Source organism: Nyctereutes procyonoides, unplaced genomic scaffold, assembly GCF_905146905.1.
Source record: "Nyctereutes procyonoides isolate TBG_1078 unplaced genomic scaffold, NYPRO_anot_genome, whole genome shotgun sequence".
NCBI classification, from domain to species: Eukaryota; Metazoa; Chordata; class Mammalia; order Carnivora; family Canidae; genus Nyctereutes; species Nyctereutes procyonoides.
The window spans coordinates 10,544,975-10,569,556 of NW_026575146.1; the positions used below are offsets into that span (position 1 = coordinate 10,544,975).

A 24,582-nucleotide genomic window follows, 5' to 3' on the forward strand; every position below is an offset into this window, starting at 1 on the left:
TCCACTGATTGGACAGGTGAGTGCAGGCATCACTTACCTGTCCAGCCAAGCTAATAAGGCCTTGGCCGCACCTATTAGCTCCACCACGGAAGTCAGGAACTCATTGGGGGGCTTGTGGGAAGTGTTTCCATCATAAGCCGGACTTTTCCGCCGGCTACTAATGTAATTTTGTAAGTTGTGGGAAGATGCCCGCAGTTTCAGAACTAAGTTCTTCATATTATCGGTTTCCAGGCCATAATTCTGTGGAAAAATAAGATCAAAGGGAAAAAAATCAAAACAATCAACAATGTCCAAACTCTCATAATAACTCAAAAGCCCATCGAGCAACCCGAGTAACTCTAACAACACCACAAAACCCTCCATGATTTACCCATGGTGCCGATCTTCCCCACTCCAGTTTCTTCTGTTCTGCCTCCAGCTTACTCCAGTCTTGGGGATTTTGTTCTTGCTAGCTCCTCTTTTCAAAATGCTCCTGCCACAAATCTATGCATGGACAGCTCTTTCCTACATTTACATACTAGCCCAAAGGTTCGCTCATCTTTGAGGCTTCCCTGACTATCTAGAGTAGTAGTTTCTCAGCCGAAGCCCTACTGACTTTTAAAGCCCAGGATTCTCTGTTTTGGTTGGGGTGAGGGGGAGAGGGAGGATTCCCATACATTGCAGGATGTTTAACAGCACTCCTGGCTTCTACTCATTAGAGGCCAGTAGCACCCTCTCCCTAGTTGTGACAACCAAAGAGGTCTCCAAACATTCCAAATGCCCCTTGAGGTCACTCCCCAGCACATCACTGATCTGCCACTTCTCTGAACCACCCTGTTGGGCACCATCTTCCTCCACGGGGACGCAGAGCCTGAGAGCCAAGTTCTGTGTCCGGCTCACTGCAATAGCAGCAGCACAGCAGACAATCAAGTATTCACCAATGGATGAATTTCCATCAGGTGAGACTAGCTTGCCCAGAAACGGAGCAGCACTGACCAAATGTCAATTCACCCGAAATGTAATTTCCGTCTCTTGAGTTTATAACCTGGGTTCTTTCTGGATAACATTCAGCTTACTTTGATACTTTGAAAAAAATGAATCACATGTGATAGGTAGAGAACAAAACCCAGAGGGCAACACCTAAATCTAAGATGACTTTGGGGGAAGGAGGGATGAATTTCTGTATTCAACTGCATGTACATTCCCCAAGTTGGTGTTTCATTATTTTAACAAAAAATTAAGATATTTCTGGGGTATATTAAATTGTTTCAATGGCATCCCAAGCCAAAAATGTGGTGCCATTTAAACATTAGGAATAACAGAATGGCCAATATTATTGAATACATACTCTATGCCTTTCCAAGATTGGGCCAACTGATCAACGAGTATTATCTCGGAGAAAAAACAAGTGAAGGTGGAAATGATAGGCTCTCTTTTTTACCGGTGATGAAACTGAAGCACAGAGCCATTAAATTCTCCAGAGAGGTGGGATTCTAAATCAAGGCCACCAGCAGTGAGGGCACAAAGTTTTGATCGCTATGCTGCATGGTCCCCGTCCACGCTCCCTGCCCAAGACAGGACAGAAAAAGACAGAAAACAGGATGGGTAGTTGACAAGGAAAAGAAGAGAGTAGCCAGTGGCCCTGGGTCTACAAACTAACAAGCTGGTTAACTCCTCCCAAATTCTATCCTGACCTGCTCCATCCCCCGATGTTCAAGAAGTTAATGTTTGTATAGTAATAAAAGTTCCAAGTAACTTCTGGTGACACTGACTACAGCTGGGTTTTCACTACAGTAAAATGTTCATGAAGCTTAAATTTATGTTGCTCCCTATAGTAAAATAAAAAGTGCTGTTTAAAAAATTTAGATAAAAATTTTGAGAAGAGGTGCACAGGAGTGGCTCGGTGGTTGAATATCTGCCTTTGGTTCAGGGTGTGACCCGGGTCCTGGGATCAAGTCTGCATCAGGCTCCCCACGGGGAGCCTGCTTCTAACTTCTGCCTGTGTCTCTGCTTCTCTATCTGTCTCTCATGAATAAATAAATAAAATCTAAAAAAAAAAAAAAAAAAGAAATTTTGAAAAAAGTACAATAAAAAAAATAAAAATATTTCCCTAGATCCACTAAATGGAAGCTGTCTTCAACAAGATTTAAAATTTTCATAGTAAGTACATTATTTCATAATTTTATGAAATAAAATTTCCTAATAAAAATGTTTGGTCTTAACAGTAATGTTCTATCCAAATCTCATATTCCTTCATATTTTTCCTGTCATTTTCTCCTTCATATTTTTCCTGTCATTTTCTACAGACTAAAATATGACATTGTCCCTCAACAGAGAAGACAAAAGTAACAAAGATGGATTTTCATCATGCTTTTTAAATTCAGAGAATCAAAGACTCACAAGTGAATGGATAAAGAGCCACATGACAAGCTTGTTTTGAAGGACTTGTAACTAATTAAAGGGAACTGTCCCCTCATTCAGTCAATTACTCAGGCTGCCAACTTCCATCAAGAGTTCTGAACTAAACACAGGGAAGTTAGCTTTCTATAATCGTTGTCACCAGAAATGACTTGGGACTCTTATTACTACACATAACATTCACTTCTTGAACTCAGAGAGGATTAAACACATTTCAGTGTTTTGAGAATTGTTAAACTTCAATCTCATATAAACCTCTCATTTTTAATATTCAAATAAAGGGGAAGTGTCGCTTCCTGTGAACTGGTTCTTTTCATTTCCACTCAATGCACTCGGATTCTGGTTTCCCACCCAAAACCCATCATGGGACTGGAAGGATGAACAGAGGCAGCTATAAAATGGAGTACGGTTTTAACAAGATAGAAAGAAGGAGCAAAGGAAAGACCATTCCTTCCCCTTCCACCCCATTCCACACAAGAAGAGAACAAGAAACTGATTATATTAGCTCAAGAGAACCTCTAATGTAGAAACATAAGAAACCTCTAATGTAGAACCTCTAATGTAGAAACCAAGTAAGGAATGAAATGGGTGTCTGAAAATCTGTATACGTACATAAACCCTTCTGTGGATATCTCGATCCTTAGAGGTGAGCCATCAGGGGTTACCACTTCCTGGTCTGGCTAGAGAAATTACACAGGAGGCAGGCAGATTCCCACTCTTCTAGTGCCCTAAATATGCACATTTTAGCTAAAGATGAATCTTATACTTCTCTTCTACCTTCTTTTCCCATTCCTCCCGACCCTGTCCATGATCTACATTTGTGATGAAGGTATGGCAGAGACACACAGTCTAAACCATCTCACTGGCTTGGATCAATGAAGTCACAACCTAAGTACTATATTCCACAGTTTTTCCCAAAGGCATTTAATATACTCATAAGCAAGATAAGTTAAATACAAACTGTCAGCAAAGATTACTCTGCCTGCATGATTTCTCCCCATAATGAACAGAACACTATTTTAATGATTTCCCATAGATGGGTAAATGATGAACTGAATAATGTCAGGGATATACAAGTGCAGAGAAGTGTCCTGTGCAGGTAAATATATTATAGGTATTTCATTTAAGCACACATTTAGGTGGCATCACTTAACATGTGTACTGATTTGACTTTGTTCACATTCTCAACCTACTTCAATCTTAAAAATGAAGGACAGTTAAGTGTCTGACTCAGGCCCTGATCTCATCAGAATAGTCAGATTGAGCCCTTGCAATGGGCTCTGTGCTCAGGGGGGAGTCTGCTTGAGATTCTCTCTCCCTCTCTGCCCCTCTCTCCCTGTTGTAGGTGTGCTTGCTCTTTCTCTCCAAGGTAAATAAATAAAATCTTTAAGATATATATTTTTATATATTAAATATATTAATATTTATATATTATATATTTTTATATATTTCTATATATAATATTACATAATATATACATATATATATGTCTACCTTGGTAACTAGGGTTTGATTGATTGGGCAACAAAAATGGGTTACAATTATACTTTCTTACTCTCAATCACACCCTCCAGACTAGTGTAGGTCAATAGAACCTGTTGCAATTAGGAAAATGCTCTCTATCTACACTATCCAAATCTGATAGACACTAGCCACCAGTAGCTATGAGCACTTGAAATGCGGCTTAGTGAAACTGAGGAACTGAATTTTATTTCATTTTAATTTGTTTTAAATAGTTGCACATGGCAAATAGTTGTCCTCCTGGAAAGAGCAGCCCTAGAGTCTGCCCCAGAGAGGTGGAGAAAAGTTGGGCTCAGACTCTGAATTCAATCCTGGGAAGTGGTCTTGGTTCTACTTCACAATACAAGCCCTGTCTGAGTTGCACCAGCTTGCCAAGGTCAATATTGGCCAAAGGCAGTGGTGTTCTCTTTTGGCTCTCTTCTCTATCTGTGACTAGATATCTGTGGACCATCTGCTCACTGGTTTTGTAATCTTCACCAATAGCTAGTCCCTATTTTAGGTTTTTATCCATTGTATCTGCCCTGTTCTTTCCAGAACTTTCCAATGGTTTTGTTTTTTCCTCTCTTTAATCTAAATTCTACTCACTTCCTGTGCATCACAAAACCAGCAGCCACCAAACCAAGTTTACATTACAACCTCTTTTATAACCCCAGGGCCAACAGCAAATATATATTAACTGCCCAAGGGGTGGGTTGTTCAAGGGGAAAAATTATCACTATTTATACAAAGATTATATATAATGTAAATGGATTAAACAAATAGCATAATTAACATATACATTTATAATAGGAACATTTTAAAGGGAGATTATATCAAGATGAAAAGATATTTTAATCAAATTCTAAAACCCTCCCCAACCCAGGAAAGGCACACTCATTTGAGAACCCTCCTGTGACCCTCCTGTCAAATGCCTTCACTGGCGCTGTACTGCACAAAGCATGTCCAGAATGAGTTTGAGGTCAAACCTTTGCCTACAAAGGAAATTAGAAGGAAATTGTAGGAGATAAAATGCAGCTTTAGGTTCTGGCATTTGTCCAGCTTTGTTCGCTTCGGTCCAGTATTTTAAGAGGTAGGGAAGGGGTAAAAGCAAAGAGGCAGTTGCTGTGTTTATTATCTGGCTTGCTATAAACTACATGCCTCTAACCTACCCTTCCTCCTCACCTCTCATACTGTGCATTGCAAAGTAATTTACTTGTCCTCAAAGCCCTTCCTCGAAGTTGAAAGAGTCAAATCAAATGAGCAGAAAAGATGGAAAAGTGATCTTCCCAGAAAGTATAATAAAAGTAAACTCAAATATGTTTCACTGAAGAAGAAAAAAAAACCCACCACCATACAGCTTTAATAATAAACAGGACTCTAAGACATCTTCTGGGCAATGCAACACACACATTAGTGTACCGCCACGTCCAGGGAGTGTTACTGTACAGATGGGGAAAACAGACACCGTCGTTTCCCCAGAGGTCACAGAGCGAGGAGTGTGTAGCAGAGCCAGGATTAGAATGCAAAAAAGCCGGCCTCCCAGGCCAACACTCACACCACTTGGCCACAGCGTCTCCCCCGTGGCAGCTCATTTATCAACCACAAATAATTTCCCCATTACTTTTGTAAACAAGAGCAGCGCATCTCAGAGCAGGAGACAAAGCTCTGTCCATTTTAAGAAGAAGAATATGCACAAAGCAGCAAGTGTTATATAATCAACGGAACGCAGACCAGCAATGGCAAAATAATCGGGAACACATTCTTTCCCACCATTCTCAGTGATGTAATTGTATATGCCCCTGGCTCAGGTTCACGGCGTTACTTAACCCAGCCTGAATGCTGCGGAATGAGTCCAAATCCTGACAGTTGGGGAAACTGCATCCTGAACGTGGCACCACACAGACCAGACGTGGATCCCACCGGACGGCAACCAGTTTGGAAACACCATGCCCTCACAGGTGTTTTTAGCCCACGCCTAAAAAAGTTACTCACGCAGCCATGGGTGTGATGCAAGAGTCAGAACCTGGCAGGATTGAACTCATTTATGATCAAGCCAAAGCTAATCCTCTTGCAAAGTGTAACTACGTTCACATTTTTTCCCACCTAGCTACCATTTCATAAGGTGATTACTGCAAGCACAAGCATCGGTTATTTATATATCACAGATACCTGGGAAACATAAAAAAGGTTTTTATAGTAACAGAAATACATGAAAATCAATCGATTTCTCGTTTTGGTTTAGAAGAGGGCATTTTCGTTCAGGACCATCTCCATCTTTTTATTCTCCACAGAAGATAAGAAAATGAAACTAACACAGACTTTTTCTGTAAAAGGCAAACTTCTTAAAAGGCAAGATAGTAAATACACCAGACTTTGGAGGGCAACACGGTCCTTGTCACAACTACTCCACTCTACCACTGTAGCATGACAGCAGCCGCAGACAAAACATAAACAAACAGGTATGGCTGTGTGCCAATAAAACTTTACTGACAAAAATAGCAGGCCAGATTTAACCCAAAGGCCACAGTTTGCCACGTCTTAATCTAGGAAATGATTTATTTTCTTCCTTTTTTTATGTTGTTTCCAGCTCATGCTTCACTTCAATGTATCATTAATAGAAGATGATGCTATGCTAAATCACGAATGAACATTGAGGATTTGAGAGAATAAAGATTCTAAAACATCACCATGGCACAGATCATCTTTTCCTGAACTAACCAGTGCACAGAGAAGGTCAACAGCCTCCAACACAAGTTCCTGGTGTCCAATTCGCGTGACCCCCAGCTCCTCAAGATCCTGATGCGAAATCTTCAGCAGCTGTTCTCCATTTATCTTCTCTCGTTCAAATTTGTGGACATACTGCTGCAGGCAATCATCTAACCCTACCAAAAAAAAAAAAGCAGAAGTCCATTATTGTCATTTTGTTTCCTTTACTCAAAACACTGCCCACATTTACATGAACTTCAGGAATCTCCCAATTATACTCCAACTATCTGACTGTCTATACGATGTATATCCCACCTGATGGGACACTTGTCAGATGTGTCCTCATCTTGTCATCTCAAACAGGTCTGCAATGTACAGCTTAACATTTTCAAATGGATTTGGCACAATTTTATGGTTACCTTTCCATTCCCTTTCAACTAAAAGAATAAACACTAAACCCCCCCAAAAAAAAAACAACACTAAACCCTTGCTGACTTGGAAATGCAAGTTATGCATACTAGACATATGTCTGTTTGCTAAGCAGTCTTCCTTTGGGACATCACCCCTGTCCCAGCCCATGTGCTCCCAGTGGACTTGGCAATCAAGATGCTTTGCCACAGTCGCTGGCCACAATATTCGACCCGCTGGCCAGTTATAGGTTCAAGGATAACCAAGCAGAACCAATCAAAATTGTCCCTGACACAGGAAGATAGAGGTTCTTCCTTTCCAGTTGGAAGCCAAAAGGATACAACTTTGGGGATGCTGGTAGTCATTTTTCTGATCAGTTTTCTGAAAATAAATCCATTTGAGAGGAAGAAAATATTCCAATAATATCCTATATGCTCCTAGATCTAAACCTGCTTAAGGATACTTCTATCCCTACTATTTTTTCACTTAAATTGAAATAAATTCCCTTTACAGCTTAAGCTTGTTTGTGCTGGGTTTCTGTCCCTTGCAACTGAAAAAGTTCTGATGAATACAGAATCCAAAGGAGAAGACACCAGCAGTGGTACCAGAGAAAGGCAATGTTAAATGGGTTAGCTCATGGGACTTTTTCCAGGTCAAATACCACTTCCAACAGTGTTGTATTTTAATGTTCTTATACAATGATTGAGATGGATAAAATAGGTAAGACTACATGTCTGGGCATCTTTATTCCTATAGAGAGAACTCCCTGGTCAACTTGTTTCAAAGGTTTTACTAGAATAAAATTTTACACTGAGTCAATTGGTCTATTCAAGCCTAATAATGAAAGCCACCTTAGTGTTTTCAACAATGAGGCTAAAAAATGTTTAACTCCAACACAGAGGATGAAAATTCAATTGAACTAGCATAAAGTATGTAGAAGGCATGTTGCTGTCCTCTGTCACCCTCAAACACACACACTTACTTCACTTACCCCCAAGCTCTGCCATGTGGGTACTCTAGACTAGGAAAAGTAGACACAAGGTCTAGCACTTAGTTTTGGCAATACTAAATCTATGGATCTTAAAAGCTGATGTGCTAGGTTAAATGATAACTTTCACCATATGCCTCCCGATAAGATATAACAAGAACAATGTCCTTACAACTATTTGGGACTACCAAATATAGGAAGAGGCGGTGAGAAAAAATCACTTTAAGGTGATTTGGAATCCCCTCATCTTCCCTCAAGTGACACCTATCTAGCCAAGAGGCTCCATCACACAGCAAGCAAAATTAGAGACACTGACATGAATCTAGCTCCACTTTGATGGCCATGAGCCACAAGTGGCCATCAGGGTGTGTGATCAGACAGGCACTGGACGCTACCCAAGTCAGCAGGTATGGAGATGGATGCCACCACCCTGGCCCCATAGGCACTGTGTTCCAGAGCCCTGACACTCAGGGCCATCTGCAGAGAGGTGGCATCTATCTACAATCAGCAACGGTAACAAGGGCCAAGAACTAAGGAGAGCCTCCTGTCAGCTCTCTTCACAATTTATAGATGACTAAATTAGGGTGCATGGGGGCTACATAACCTGTCCACAGGCACACAGCTGGTAAAATGCCAAGAGAAGGATTTTTATAGCCATCTTCTTCAGCTCGCTATGGAAGAAAAGGCTTCAAATGCAAATCAAGACCTATTTGGCACAAGCTCTGCTCTTTCACATTCTACCCAGGGAAACACAAGATTATAAAAATTTCTCTCCAAGCATCTTCCTGAAAAAAGCAGTAGGGTCTAATTACAAACACTTATTAAGAGAGAATCAAAAAACCTTAGAGGTACTTAGAAGGCACTGTCATTGAATCCAAACAATTGGGTATGTACAAGCAAAAGTCTTAATTACTATGAATTTCACCCTAAATCACTTAGCCAGTTCTAAGCCAGATCACAGCCAATATCCTGCAATTGCCTCTCCATTGGGATGTCCTCTTCCGTTGCCCAGTTTTAAGCTTTAAAATGAATTTTTGTTTTAATGATCATAAAAGTTTAGGACCATCATGTAATACGTTTAAACTTTGTTGTGGCCAAACTGTTTCTCCCCAAAGTTATATGTTCAAGTCCTAATCCCTGTTACTTAGAAAGTGACTGTATTTGGAGATAAAGCTTTAAAGATGTGATTAAATTCAAATGAGATCATCAGATTGGGCCCCAATCCAAGATGATTGGTGTCCTTAGAAGAAGAGGAGACATACATGGGGGTGAGTCTGTGTGAAGACACAGGAAAAGAAAGCTATCTACAAGCCAAGGAGCCAGCCCTGCCGACACCAGGATCTCAGACTTCCAGCTTCCAGAGGTAGGAGGAAATAAATTTCTGTTGCTTCATTACCCAGTCCATGGTACTTTTTTATGGCAGCCCCAGCAAACCAACACAAATGTAATAGTCTTTCGGTTCATTATTCATACACATGTCATAAACTCTCATAAACAAAACAAACAGAGACCGGTAGACTTAAAGTTCATGCTTACTGTGCCAAGCAAGCTCACTGTGCAAAGTAAAGTATAAAACAGAGATTCCTGTCAGTTTTCATGTGCAGAGTAAATCAATCCATTAAAATTAAAGTGAAGAAATGGATGCAGCATGGATGTTCATTAAACTTCATGCGCCATGGATGTTCATTAAACTTCATCCCTGAATAATAAGTAGAAATAAAGATGAGGCCAGATTCCTCTTTTAATTAACTGAAGGGTTTCACTGAGGGAACAGGATTTCAGAAGTAGCTTGAGAGCATGAGGAAATATTCTGGACACAGGGAAGGGGGAGGTGCGATGAGGGTTCTTGATAGGATGAAGGTTGTAAATACGATCAGAGAGAGAGAACTTGAACAGTACAGACGAACATTTCCCTGAGAGGAAAGCCAGAATCTCTTTAAGGATTCTGGGGGAATATAAATGACCTAACCTCAAATAATCAAAAGATCCCTGACATATAGGATTATCAATTGGGAATGCCATGTTGCTACTGACCTAAAAACAGCATCTATAGAGGCATAAAGACTTCCTCCCAAGGGATACACGTATGTTGAATATGTTCGGGTTTAAATAATGTTGCCCCCAGTTTTATTATCCCAAAATGTTATGGCCTATTAGTCATATCCCACTGATTGGAATACAGTCAAACATTTGTAAACAGCTAAATTATTAAAACTGTTACACAGCCCCACAAAGGAGAAGAAAATGCCTAATTTCAAGGAAATTGGTCTAATCATTTTAGAATTTGCAAGACACACTTTGACCTCTTTGTCACATGTACCTATTTGCCAGATCCTTGCTTCTAGGAACTTACAGAATGTCTAGCAGAACCGAGAGAAACACATCATTAAATAAAATTAAACACATTCCATTTACACAAATAAAACACATAATGCAATGTGCAATAATCAGGAAGGAAAAGGAAAGGGAGCTCCAAAAGAATGCAAACCACAGTGAGGGAGGCCCAGACTCCTCCACTGTCCCCAGATCCAGTAGTGAATACTCCTGAAGTTTCAAAGAAATCCCAAATGGGAAAAGGAAAGAAAGAAACCGCTCACCCCAGTGGTAGAATGAGACAAGGCAGTAGTTATGAGCCTGAGTATCAGTACTGATCCCACTTCTTGCTAACTGGAGAAAGTTCCTTAGTTCTCAGATTTGGAAACCATGGATAACAACACTACCTACTGCACAGATTCATAATGAAACAGAAAGGGTCGTTATCTGGAATGGGCTTAAAATACAATGAAGCACATAGTAAATACTCTGCAAACACTGTTAAATACAAAAATGTGATTTATTCAGCTCCTCAATTTGCTAAGTGTTCAGAATAAAAGTTGCTAGGGAGACACAGAAACTCCCAAATGCTTTTAGGCAGCCACTCCTGGGAACACAGTAAACTAGAGACAACAGCTCACATTACTGTCCTCCCTAGGAGGTGTTTCCAAATATGGGAGCCTGCCATAATCATCGATTCCACCCGAAAAATGTTTTCTGATTTATACTAGAATAGAAGCATCATGAAAGCTGAGGCTTCCTTTTGTTCTCTGTTTATCCTCCAGCATCTAGAACACTGCCAGTGCTTAATACTATCTGTAGAAGTACATGAATGTGTTAAAAAAGACAAGGAACTTCACAAAAATATTAATGTCACACCAATGGACAAGCCACCTGATTTTGCTTTCCCATGCGAGTTAGTAACTAAAGAGAAGGAAACTGCGGGCTGTGATATCATCTACAGGTACATGCTCCAAGTTTCCATGTTTCAAGATTAAAGAAGGTCATATCAACATTAAGGAAAAGTATCATGCACAAAACAAAACCCCAAAGTAAAATTCCAGACCTTGACAAGATACTTGCCCCATACTAAAAATGATTCTTTATTAATTAATTAATCTCTCTGAAGTGTGGGAAGGCTTGTGTACATAAAGATTAAGAAGTTAGAGTAAATGATCCACTATAAAAAACATTGAGCTATTCTCTTCTTATTTTCTGCAGGAGACGACGATCAGATCATTGACTACATCATCTTCCTTTCTGCTGGTGAGGCCCCCTGGAAGGCCCTCCCTCTCCATGGCTATGCTTTTGGCCTGTATGCTCAAGTCAGCAAAAACTATAGTTCTACAACTATAGTGAGCCTGGAACAGTCTTTTTTTTTTAAATTTTTATTTATTTATGATAGTCACACACAGAGAGAGAGAGAGAGGCAGAGACACAGGCAGAGGGAGAAGCAGGCTCCATGCACTGGGAGCCCGACGTGGGATTCGATCCCGGGTCTCCAGGATCGTGCCCTGGGCCAAAGGCAGGCGCCAAACCGCTGCGCCACCCAGGGATCCCCAGCCTGAACAGTATTACAGTATTTTACACCTAGTACTTTTTTTTTTTAAGAAAATTTTTTTTATTTACTCATGAGACACACAGAGAGAGAGAGAGAGAAGAGAGAGAGAGAGAGAGGAGCAGGCCCCATGCAGGGAACCTGATGTGGGACTTGATCCTGGGACTCCAGGATCATGCCCTGGGCTAAAGGCAGGCACTAAACCGCTGAGCCACCCAGGGATCCCTACATCTAGTACTTTTGATCACTGACTGAAGCATGTTTTAACCAGAGGGTTTTCTCTTGTTTGACTCAGAAATTGGTTTAGCTAAAGCTTATAAGCTCAAGTCTCATTCAGGACTTTTAAGGGTCACAAGTGACAGACAGATGATGCAAATAGGATCCAGGGACGCAGTGTTGTTCAACCAGGAGAATCAATTACAGATCACACATATTCAATTTAGGTCAACACAATTTATGGTACAACTATCATGTGCATGACTTTCTACTGCGAAGAAGATGAGGAACAGATCAGTTTTTGATGATCTCAATCAGAGGCAAGGAAACAAGACTTGGGTCACATATATATGTGTGTGTGTATGTGTATACATATATATAATATATACATATATATATCTAAAACATTATATATATGTATATATTATATATATTTATTTTTAAATAAATATTATGTGTGTGTGTGTGTGTGCATCTAAAATATTCTTGGAATTCCCAACACTTTTAAAAACATGAAACAGTAAAGACCTGACATCAAAGTTCTTCTGCCTTCCCAATTGGCTGACACTCCAGATCCAATTTGTTACAGTATCTGACAAACATGGTCTTTTGCTAAAGATTAAAAAAAAAAAAATCAAGTTTCCAACAAAGCTTAACATGGTTAAGTTTCTATGTGGGCATAATATGATTAATGGAGCAAAACCAATTTCAGAGCATGCCAAAATTCAGCAACATGCTGTACTGGTAGGACCTCCAAGGGCCCTTTTATGAAGTGAGCCATTCAACTCTATCCCTTTAGAATGACTTTTTTTTTGTCATCCTGGTTTTAGTGAAGTCTCTAGACCTTAATTTTAAAACTAGCTGATAAAACTGGCTTAAATATGGTAATCTAAGTTTTGGCAATAACACTATGTTTGAGACATGGGGGTGTGTAATTTTAAAGGACTGAGGAATTCTTCTTGCCTGGTTGGACTGGCTCTTGAATGACTGACCTTTCCTAAAGAGTCAAAACTACAACCAGTGTCACTAGGTAACATGGGGGAGAAAGGGAACCCAAGTGCCACCTCTCAGGGGCAGCCTGAGACAGAAGGGCACACACCTAACTGTCCTGTTGCCTTTGCACCTGGAGGCCTCTGATAGTAGCACTTCTTCCCTCTAGTTTAGAAGGATCCAACTTCTTCACAACTCCATCCTCTGTCCCCTGTCAGTCTATCCACTCTGAGGGAAGAAACTGCAGCCACATATACCCTTTTTTGGCTCAGGATCCACTGTCCTCCCTCATAGATCTCAAGAGGACAAGGCGTAGCATGAAAAGCAATACAAACTACACAGTGCAGATAATACAAGCACAGGAAACTATAAAAAATGGTAAGATATAACGAGAATCACTTGAAATGTGGTGTCACATGCCATTTATGAAGAATCACACCTAAATATGTATTTGTCTTGTGATTTTTTTCTTTTTAAAAAATGTTTTAGGGATGCCTGGGTGGTTCAGCGGTTAAGCGTCTGCCTTCAGCTCAGGGTGTGATCCTGGAGTCCCAGGATCGAGTCCCACACTGGGCTCCCTGCATGGAGCCTGCTTCTTCCTCTGCCTATGTCTCTGCCTCTCTCTCTCTCTCTCTCTCTCTCTCTCTGTCTCATGAGTAAATAAATAAAATCTTTAAAACTAAAAAAAAAAGTTTTAATCTTTAGCTCTTCCTTTGGAAATGTCTATTTTTCATGTTAGGTTTTATAGTATCCTTTCACTCTGTCCCCTTCATCGTATGTGACTGTCACAGCTAAACCCTCTTGCCTAGGTTTCTACAGTCATCTAAGAAACCGGCTGCCATGCTCAGTCCCCTCTTCCTTTTAATTCATCCTCTACCATTCCATCCCAGCAAAACCATCCTACCCTTTACAGATCCAAGTCTGTGAGCCCTGGAGGGTCTGTCCTCTTCCAAACTTTCCTGCACTCCCACTTTCCTGGGACATTCATTTTTCTGGTGAGAATGTAGAAATGCTTTCTCCAAAAGGAACAAAAGTATGACTCTCAGGTTAGCCAATTCAGATCACGGGCCAAATTCGGCCCACTGCCGGGTTTTGTAAGTCGAGTTTTATAGGAACACAGCCACATTCTTTCGCACACATACTGCCTCAGGCTGCCTTCACGCTACAGTGACAGAACTGAGTGTGTGACAGAGACCAAGCGGCCCACAAGGCCTCAAATATTTACTATCTGGCCCTCTACCAAGCCCTGGTGTAACTAACAGCAGTGACGAGTACAAAGTGATGATAAACCTGCCAAGTGGAAAAATAGACGAGACCGGGATTTAAGTGAATCTGTTTTTTTCTTTTCTTTTCTTTTTATATTTTTCAAAGAATCATTTTATATAACTACACTGAATTAAAAGGCAGAGAAAATGCTATCTCCCCTCCACCACAAAAATCCTAAACATGTTTCAGGACACCTCTTATAACTTTTTATCTATTTTATTTTACTATTTCCTTTTGGTCAGTTCTTTTTTTTTTTTTTTCTTGGAGTAATGATAAAATTCACCAATTTTCAGTGCACAACTAGATGAATTCTGGCAAATACATACCATGATGTAACTAACCACATCACAATCACGATATAAACACTCTATCACCCCCAAAAGTTCCCTTTGCTGGTCAGTTCCCTCCCTGCTGTCCCTGGTAGTCACTGAACTGCTTTCTACCAAAAGGAACCTTATTTCTTATTCTGGCCTTTACTCCATGGCCTGCCTGTGTTACCCTGGTTAAACCACTTTTCCTCACAGTTCTTGAGCTCCTCAAACACGGATGAGCTGGCTCGGATTAGAACTGACACCGACGCACACAACTACCCACGGCTCTGATTTTCTCAGTCATCCTGCCACACACCTCTGGTTAAATGTAATTTGAAGAAAGAGGACCACCACACAATGCCTTGAAAACTGGCTTAGAAGACCTCTTGGTTCCTTTGAGGTCTACAAGTATATGCTCTTATAAACATGTCTGAGTTAGCATGAGTTACCTTCACTTATAACGGCCAAAAATGCAGAAGGAAAAAGACTGCCCAGAAACTTAAATCTCAAACATCCTCAGAGCCGAAAAATAATGAGCAAGTGAATGAGGTTGGTCTTGGGGAAAACCCTGTCTGGTTTTCTGTGCTGATTAGAGTCCGAGCATATGAAGTCATCCCTATGGCTTCTGTTGCCTTCAAAGCACAAGCTGGATGAAACTCAAACACATGGAAAGAACCAGCAACAAGAGCCCTGGAAGCCCAATTAAGAACCAACCAAGTTCTTTCACTATATTATTTATGGAATGAGCAACTGCTTTTGAGGAGGAGGGACATGGTACTGGACGTTTTTTAGAGCACCAAGCTGACAGCACAGTAATGCTGAAGACCAAGTATAAGTCTGTGCTCTTAACCATTTGGGAAAAGCTGGTCCACATATCACACATCACTAAGTGGGTACCAAATATGGAGCAATAAACCCAGGCTTCAATTTCTTACAAGAAGCAATAACAGGGAGAGCAGACGGCAGTCGGTATTTTGTTTCTAAAGCAAACTCCGCTTTCTTGCTAATAACTAATGCCTTCTAAGACTTATGTCACTCCAAAGACATCAAAAAATGTAACCAAGAAACAACCACTCTTTGGGTTTCACTGCAGAAGCAGACGATCCATTACCGAAACAAAACTTGGAAACAGCAAATATATCCATGCCAGGATAACTTAAGGAGGTAAAAATAGAAAGACTACCTTAGCTCAAAGATTCGAGTTACCCAGAAACGGTCAGTCAAATGGCTTGCCCTCATTTGAGGTTTCTGCATTGGTAAGTAATGCCTTCCAGCTGGCAATTTTCACCAGGAAACTCTGCGTCAAAGTAGGCTTTGCAATCTGACCCTGTCCCCTCCCACCCTCCAACAGATGCAGCACCACACTGTGAAAGGGACCCATCCTGCCATCTCTTAAGCATCCTGAGTCTAGCCATGAAGGAAGTAGTGCCCTGAGTGGAGACATGGGAAATGAAAGCTGCATTGTCTGCAAACATCTTTTTCAGGAGATCCTGATCCTGAGCTAAATACTAAAAAAGAACTGACAAACGCAAATCCTGATGCAAATCAGAAGCAACCAAAGAACCAGTGGTCTAAAAAAGATGATCAGAATTCAGAATATAGGGCAGCCCGGGTGGCTCAGCGGTTTAGCGCTGCCTTCAGCCCAGGGTGTGATCCTGGAGACCTGGGATCAAGTCCCACGTCGGGCTCCCTGCATGGAGTCTGTTTCTCCCTCTGCCTGTGTATCTCTCTCTCTCTCTCTCTCTCTTTCTCTCTCTCTGTTTCTCATGAATAAATAAATAAAATCTTTAAAAAAAAAAAAAAAGAATTCAGAATATAATGGCAGTCCCAAATGTTCAGCTTTGAGTCCTCCTCCACTGCCTGCTGCCCTCAGAAAAGTACCATGAACATGAAAAGGTAACAAACACTGAGGGCAGGGAAGAAATCTGACATTGACTTATGTATGTCTCAGGGTGGCTACTGTGTCTGTGTGTATACAGGCTTATACAAATATCCCAGGAGATGTTCAACACAAAATGCAAAACAATTTATTCAGACTCCAAAAATAAAAACAAAGTTGTGGAGGCAAACACAAAAGATTTCACAATGCTCTAGGGGGAAAAAAGTGTACTTTCCAAGGCTGGTTGGTGTAATTCAGTAACCAAACCACTGTATCCAATTCTGCAATGCTTGGACCGAAGGGGGGGGGGGCAGGAAGAGTAAAATGTGCAAGAGGAGAAAAGAATGTACTTCTCTCAATCTACGCTGTGCCTTCCCCTGCCTCTAACACAACTTATTTTTGTCAAAACTATAAATTAGATTTGCTCTAAAACCAAACATTGGCTACAACTCTTATCACTGGCATGCTCACACTGAACGGAGGGAAGAATTAACTATTTCCTCTCACACAGCAAGCCTAAGTTTCTAGCACTGAGGAGAATCAACTCAGTAGGTGGACCAGGCAGTGACCATGGCAGCAAGCCTGGAGGCCAGGCTTCACCTCTGCCCATCACCTGGGTGTCCACACTGCCCAGGGGAAAGCCCCAGTGTTGGGGGTGGGGGAGACTCAATACATGGATCACTTCTATTTCCACCTGGGCCCATCAGGGTTTCCAGGGAAAAACTGCCACTTGCCTAGCCCTCTACCAACACTGCCATCATCACTTCAAAGTGCACAGTCCCAACAGCTGGGCTGCATGTTAAATGAAGCCCCTGGGTTAACAGGAGGCTGCACAGTTTATAGAGCAGCCGCACACACGGTGTCTCATTGCTCTGTGCAATGACCCTAGGGAGGATGCTGGCCAGGTTGTAATTACCTCCACTCCGTTGATGAGGAAGCCAAAAGGAGAGAGTGGGTTCCCCAGGACATCATGCCAGTAAAAAGGCAAGACTAACACAGAGCCCAGGTCTCAATCAGGCACCCAAACCCTTGTGGGGTCTGAGGTGGTCAACGAAGAAATGAAGGGATGCCAAAGAGACTGAATTAAGCACATTATTTCACAGACTGTTTCAGGTACCATGTTGAACACCACAGAAACGCTGTAACATACAACTGATGTTCAAGTCACTGAAGATTAAAGGACTGTAAAAAAAAAAAAAAAGGAAAGGACTATTATTAAGCCTATTTTATAGGCTAGGATCAGCAGTAAGGCAGAGTAATTAAGGAACAGGGCCTCCGGGGCCAGACTGCCTGGACTCAGCTCTGCTACTTCCCAGCTGTGTGACCTTGGGCAAGTTACTTAACCTCTCGGTGCCTCCGTTTTTTCATTTACAAAATGGAAAAAATAGCAGTACCTAACTTGTGTGGTGATCTGGATGATTAAACATGTTAAATATTCTTAAAGCACTAACAACTACGATGATAGACACACAGTAAGTGCTATTTAGGTGTTTGTGAAAATAAAAATTTTAAGTTTTGTGTATTGTTTTGTTTTTTTAAGACAAGAAAATGGGGTTCAGGGATGTTTTAAGTAACTGACCTGACATTGTACAACCAATAAGAAGCAGAGTCAGGATTTCAGCCATTGCTGAGCACTATGCAGAGAAGCACAGGAGCCCATATGGGACCAGGAGGGCTGGGGGTCAGATGGCAAGAAGCTGACATCATGAGCAGCTGAAGCTTTTTTGTGCAGCAGGAGATGGGGGCCACGAGGATGCTGATACAAGGAGGATGAGAAAAGCCAAAAACACCTGCTAATTTGGGGACAGTGGCCTGGGGCAATGGAGCCAGTTGTGAGGCATCATCAGTCTTTTCTGATTTTTTTAAACGATGGCTTTACCGAGATAGAATGCATGTACCATACAATTCACCTCCTGCATTCACAAGTCAATGAGTTTGGGGATATTCAGAGTCGCGCAACCGTAACCACAACAATCTTATTAGTACATTTTCAATTGTGCCCCCCTTCAACCTGTTTCACCCCCCCTCCCACCCCCACCACTGGGAAACCACTGATCTATTTCTAAGCCTGAGGATCTGCCTGGCTATTTTACATAATGGATTCTAGACATTTCCCATAAATAGAATCCTACAATATATGGTTTTTTGTGGTTGGCCTCTTTCACATAATATAATGTTTTCAAGGTTCATTAAAGCCTTCTCAGAACAGTTTAAATGCCACTCCCTTGCTCCTAGCCCTGCTGGCTTCCCACTGCACTTGGGAAAAAATCCAAGCCAGTGAAGTCCGTTTTGGTCTGTTAGCCTCCTACCTGCCTCTCCAACTTCACCTCGGGCCACATTCTCCCTCGACTACTGTGCTGGACACTGGTTTTACCTACTTCTTCCAGACCTCAGGCTCCTGTCTACCTCAAGGCATGTTCCTTTCACCGAGAATGATCTAGCCTCCTGGTACCTCAGCCTCAGCTTCCAAGAGCACATCGCAGGAGGCCCCAGTTGATCCAGGTGGATAAGATAGCCCAAAGATCCCTGTTCCTCCCTATGAATCCTGTTGGCTTCCTTCATGGGACTTGGCAAATTTGTGAGTTGTGACTCGTTATCCCTCATGTGCCTCTCTCCCTCTCTGAAACACAAGGCCAGGACCAGGCCTGTCTTAATTATTCACTGTGGCACCAAGCACACTCCCTGGCACAAAGGCAGCACTCCAATACTGACTGTTTGGACAGAAGAGACAAAAAGAAGGAAAATCCTGGTTGAGAATGAAGACCACAGCTTCAGGGTATAAATCAATGAGGTTGTATTCTTCTTGATGAACCTGTCCAACCCTCTGCTTCTCCCATTCCTCCATTAACCCCCTGTGACAAGAGCTGTGGATATTCACAACGGGAAAATAGAAGCGGAAGGTCTCAGCCCTTGCAGCTTACAACATGGCAGGGTAAGAATCTTTCAGGTTCTTTTTTTTTTTTTTTTAATTTGCTTATTTGAAAGAGAGAGAGAGTGCATGATTGGGGGTGTGGTGGGGGGCGGCAGAGGCAGAGGGAGAAGCAGACTCCCCTTGGAGCAGGGAGTCCAACACGCAGCTCCATCCCAGGACCCTGTGACCATGACCTGAGCCAAAGCAGACCCTTTAACCAGACTGAGCCACCCAGGCGTCACTCTTTTGGGTTCTTCCACACAAAATCCCCACAAGTCTGCCACAATTATGGCTCAACAAAATGTCAGCTCTAGTTCTCTGAGTGATTGAAGTAAAGCCTTCTCCTGGTTCTCCAGAAAATCCAGTTTTTACTATACCCCAGGGGCCAACACAAAATGTCCATGTCCTATGATACTTGAGTGATGTTAATTTCATAGGCCCTTTTATTTTTTAAAGTCCCCTTTGTATCGTGCAGAGGGCAGAGAATGGAGGCCTGTGGCTCTCATCTCACCAGCTATGTGACCTCGAGCAGATCTTTTCATCCGCTCACCAGTGTGTAAAGGCAGGGGCTGAAAGGTTGATCCCACAGTCCCACCAGCACTGTACTTCTAGGATTCTATGATCTTAGGACACTACCTCCCTCTTCCCATCTTCGGAATCAGTAAGAAACCAGTATCATCCAACCCCCTGCTGACAGAGAAGTCAAGGGCTCAAATATCAAAGCCAGCTCCCAACAATAGGACATGTAACTGGCACTGTTTTGTATACAGTTACTGACAAGAAAAAGTAGTACTTTTGAGGCTAATATATTATCAGATTATATAAGCCCAGAAACTGGAGCAGAATTTGAAAGATGCATCATGCCTAATAAAAAACCGTGTCCTGTGCCACAGGCCCCTCTGGAACCCTTCCTCATCTTCATGAAGCAGGGGCAGCAGTGCCTGCTCCACTCTTCCTCCCACAGAAGGCGAGACAGCTGACCTAAAGAGCTTTCGCAGCTATTCAAAAGAAAAAAAAATTTCCTACGTGGAACCATTCATTCAGAGCACCGTTCAAATCCTAGATTTTTAAAGTATGCTAAAGAAAGTCAAAGACCTAAATGAGCCATGAAGCCTAAACCTCCAGCAGCCTCTCAAAAGAAACATCCTAGTATGAGAGCACATGTGGGTAAAAACCTCAAAGAGGTCTATGTTTGGTCTTGAGACCTGCAAAATTAATGGCTTCAAGCAAATTTTGAAGACTTTAATGCGAAATACAATAAAATGACCTCTCACCAAATACTGTGGATAAGAAGAAAGCAAGTTTTCTATGACATTAAATTAAGAAAAATAAACGTAGAATTGGGGAAAATATACAAAATTACACACATAAAATAGCAAACAATTAAATGTCACTTCCTACATGGTAGGTTCCTTTTCAAGACTTAGATATATAAAAACTTTCCTCCTCCTCCGGTCCCCATGAGGGTGTACTATAGCCTCTCGCTTCAGAGATGAAGACCTGAGGCCCAGAGAAGGGAGGTGACCCTACCCAAGGCCACACAGAGGCAGCGCTCACACCCTGGGGGCCAGGGGCTCTGCTCTTCAACCTCATATATTGCCTCTCTGTGCTCCAGTGCAGAACATTCACCCACAGTCCTTTAGCTGATCTAAGGAAAATACAGTTTTGTGTAACAGGAAAGTGTACATGTCATTTCAGCTTAGTTTACTGCCTGTGGTTACCATCAGACATTGTCATGGCAATGTAAATACAAATGGCCCTCCCACCTAGATGGGTCAGATAAGAAAATTCACAGCTGGGATCCCTGGGTGGCGCAGCGGTTTCGCGCCTGCCTTTGGCCCAGGGCGCAATCCTGGAGATCCGGGATCGAATCCCACGTCGGGCTCCCGGTGCATGGAGCCTGCTTCTCCCTCTGCCTCTGTCTCTGCCTCTCTCTCTCTCTGTGACTATCATAAATAAATAAATTTAAAAAAAAAAAAAAGAAAATTCACAGCTCCTACAGACTGGTCATTGTTCATATTCTGACATTATCAACCTGTGTCCCCGTTTTCCTAGTACCACTCTAAAAGACACGTAAGATGGAATTTTGTTTTCTAAGAAATCCAAACAGAATTCTTTCTAGCTCTTTCCATTTTGAATGCAGCTCCAGAAACAGACCCAAAAGTCAGTGGTGATCATAAGAGAGTAGTGATACACCAATAAAACTGACCACCTTTAAAAGATCAAATTGGGTACCTGGGTGGCTCAGTCAGTTAAGCGTCCTGACTCTTGGTTTCGGCAAAGGTCATGATCTGGTGGTTGTGAGACTGAGCCCCAGGGTGGCTCCTGCTGAGCGTGGAGCCTGTCTGAGAGCCTCTCTCCCTCACCGTCTGGCCTCTTCCCATGCCTGCCACTCTTGCATTCGCTCTCTCTCTCTCTCTCTCTCTCCCAAAAATAAATGAAGGATTAAATATCTGCAGAAGTCACAAGACTCCATTTCCCAAAGTTACTTTTCAAAAACTTTAATATAGAAAAAGGCAAGTTTTCTTTCCGGAACATTCAGCCCCTTGAGGTCTTCTGCAGGCATTAGCATTCCAAGAAGAAACAAAGGCAGAGAGACAACACTCCACGGAAGAGAAAACACAGCTGTCAGTACACGTCGACACCTACCTGTGTATCCTGAAGGCTACAGGAAAAGAAATGAAAAATGAAAAAAACCAGCTCTGTTTGCGCTGTGCTCCCTAAGTGGAGAAGAGGCCAGTTTACGGGGCTCAGGGGCTGACCCGGGTCTTAACATACACACAAGAACCAAAGAAGCACCTGCCCTACAGAAGCACAAGCGTGAGCGGCCAAGCTGCAAAGACTGGGAACACCATAGAACTGGAGGGTTCACTGCACCCTAGTCTGGGACCCAGGAAAGATGCAGGAAGCTATTCTCCCCCACTTGTATTTTTCCACAGAGGAGAAGAAAATATGGGGGTGCTGTTCTATATTTAAAAAGCTAACCATGGAGATCGAGCAGGGCAGGGCACAGGAGGCAGGTATGGAGAGCTCAAGAAGGCAGCTGAAGCTCTGGGGGAGAGGACACACAGTTTCCATGGCTCCTCTGTGCCATCCTTACCACCCCGAGTCCATAAATGAAACTACAGCTCCCCAAACAAACATTTTCCATGGAACCTCCTACCCCATCCTCCCCAAACACCACCACCTTGCCTCAGAACTCACAGAAGTTTGCCCATTTCTTGTCTTGGACAGGCATGGCACTACCAACACAAGTTTTCTGTCTCAGAGTTCTAAAAGAATGACATTTTCCCTAGAATAAAGAATTCATTCCATCTGAGTCAACTTAGATATATTTATTTAGCATCACCTACAGGCTGCTCTACAGTGCTCCTGCAGCGGGAGGGGAACAGGGAACTTACAAATGCCCTTGGGGGTTCTTGTCACCCAAGCAAAAACCGTAGGTCATATTCCTAAGAGGTAACCTTTTGAAGTGATTTGCATGAGGCTTATGCCTGACAGGAAAGTCCCACATCTGAAATGACATTTTTCTTTTTTTTTTCTTTTTTTTTTTTTATTTATTTACTTATGATAGTCACACACACACAGAGAGAGAGAGAGAGGCAGAGACACAAGCAGAGGGAGAAGCAGGCTCCATGCACCGGGAGCCCAACGTGGGACTCGATCCCGGGTCCCCAGGATCGTGCCCTGGGCCAAAGGCAGGCGCTAAACCGCTGCGCCACCCAGGGATCCCTGAAATGACATTTTTCTATTGAAAGTGAAGTCTTTGATTTAAAACGTATTTCTCTAATATAAATATTGCTTATTTACACCATATATAATTTAGTATAATAGAGTACACACACACACACACACGCACGCACGCACTCACTCTGCCAAAGAGTACAAAATGACACATGTAAACACAGAAGAGGACCAGAACAATGGTTTAAACTCAAGTCTCAGAATGTGGATCCTATAAGGAACGAGGAAATGTTGAGCATATGGACTACACCAAATGTTCATCTTCCTAAAAGAGTCCTCTGCTAAATCTCTGCCTGGCTGACTTTCTCAGGTCCTCCATTCTCAACTCAAATGTCACATCTCCGTGAGGCACTCCCTGACTGTCTAATCTAAAAAGTCCATCTATGTGTCACGGTCATGTCTATCATGCTGCCCTCTTATTTTCTTCTGAAGACATCACTATTTGAAATTACCCTGCTGATTAGGCTAATGGCTTCCTGTCTGTCTCCTCCCTCTAATCCATCCACATCGCAGAGTTAGGGTTCTCAATGTCCTTATTAGCTGCATATCTGCAGCTCTGGGAACAGGTTCTCACTCGTAGGAGGAGCTCAGTAAGTAACTGTTGACTGAATAAAGAATGAATGCACTCTCATGCTCCAAAGCAACAGGAGCATGCTAGAAGCATGAAAATACAGTGGGTCAGACATCCTGGGCTTGAGATCCAGCTTGACTTCTTAATTTCCTAAGGGTCTAGGGACAGTTACTTAACCTTCAGAAGTCTGTTTTCTTAGCTATAAACTAAAATAACAGGAAGTACTGAGTTTGTAAGTACTTTGTAAATTATGAAGTACCTTATCATTATCATTATTATTATTATTATTATTATTATTATTATTAAAGACGTTCTGAGTCAATATTTATAGTGGCACGAAAGAAAAGGTTCATTAGAATAAATCCTTAAGGGGCACCTGGGGGGCTCAGTGGTTGAGCGTCTGCCTTTGGCTCAGGTTATGATCCCGGGGTTCCGGGATCGAGTCCCGCATCAGGTTCCTTGTGGGGAGCCTGCTTCTCCCTCTGCCTGTGTCTCTGCCACTCTCTCTCTGTGTCTCTCAGGAATAAATAAAATCTTTTAAAATAAATAAATAAAATAAATCCTTAAATAGGTGTGTTAATCTGGCAAGAGGGAACTTTCTTAACCTTAATTAACCCCTTTCTGCAACGTTGGTCTTTGATCGGATCCCTCCCAAGTGTGTGACAACTTGTTTACACATTGTAGTAGAAAGCACAGCATGAAGACCAGGGTTCCAGCCCCTACGTTACCATTCAACTTCTTTATGTCCCATCCTCTCTCCCTTATAAATGAAAAATCATCTCAGAGTCCTACTGTTAATATAAACATGCCATGCTGTGCTGTGC

At 42.1% G+C, this 24,582-nt stretch overlaps 1 protein-coding gene across 1 annotated transcript in view; it reads right to left on the bottom strand.

The window, feature by feature from the left end:
- CNKSR3 (CNKSR family member 3) overlaps positions 1 to 24,582 on the bottom strand; it is an 85,577-nt gene that overhangs the window by 26,558 nt on the left and 34,437 nt on the right. The window contains exons 2-3 of the mRNA XM_055309936.1: positions 6,616 to 6,779; positions 38 to 240 (exon numbers count right to left, since the gene is read on the bottom strand). Of these exons, the coding sequence (XP_055165911.1) occupies positions 38 to 240; positions 6,616 to 6,779 (367 nt within the window). The remainder of the gene's footprint in view (positions 1 to 37; positions 241 to 6,615; positions 6,780 to 24,582) is intronic.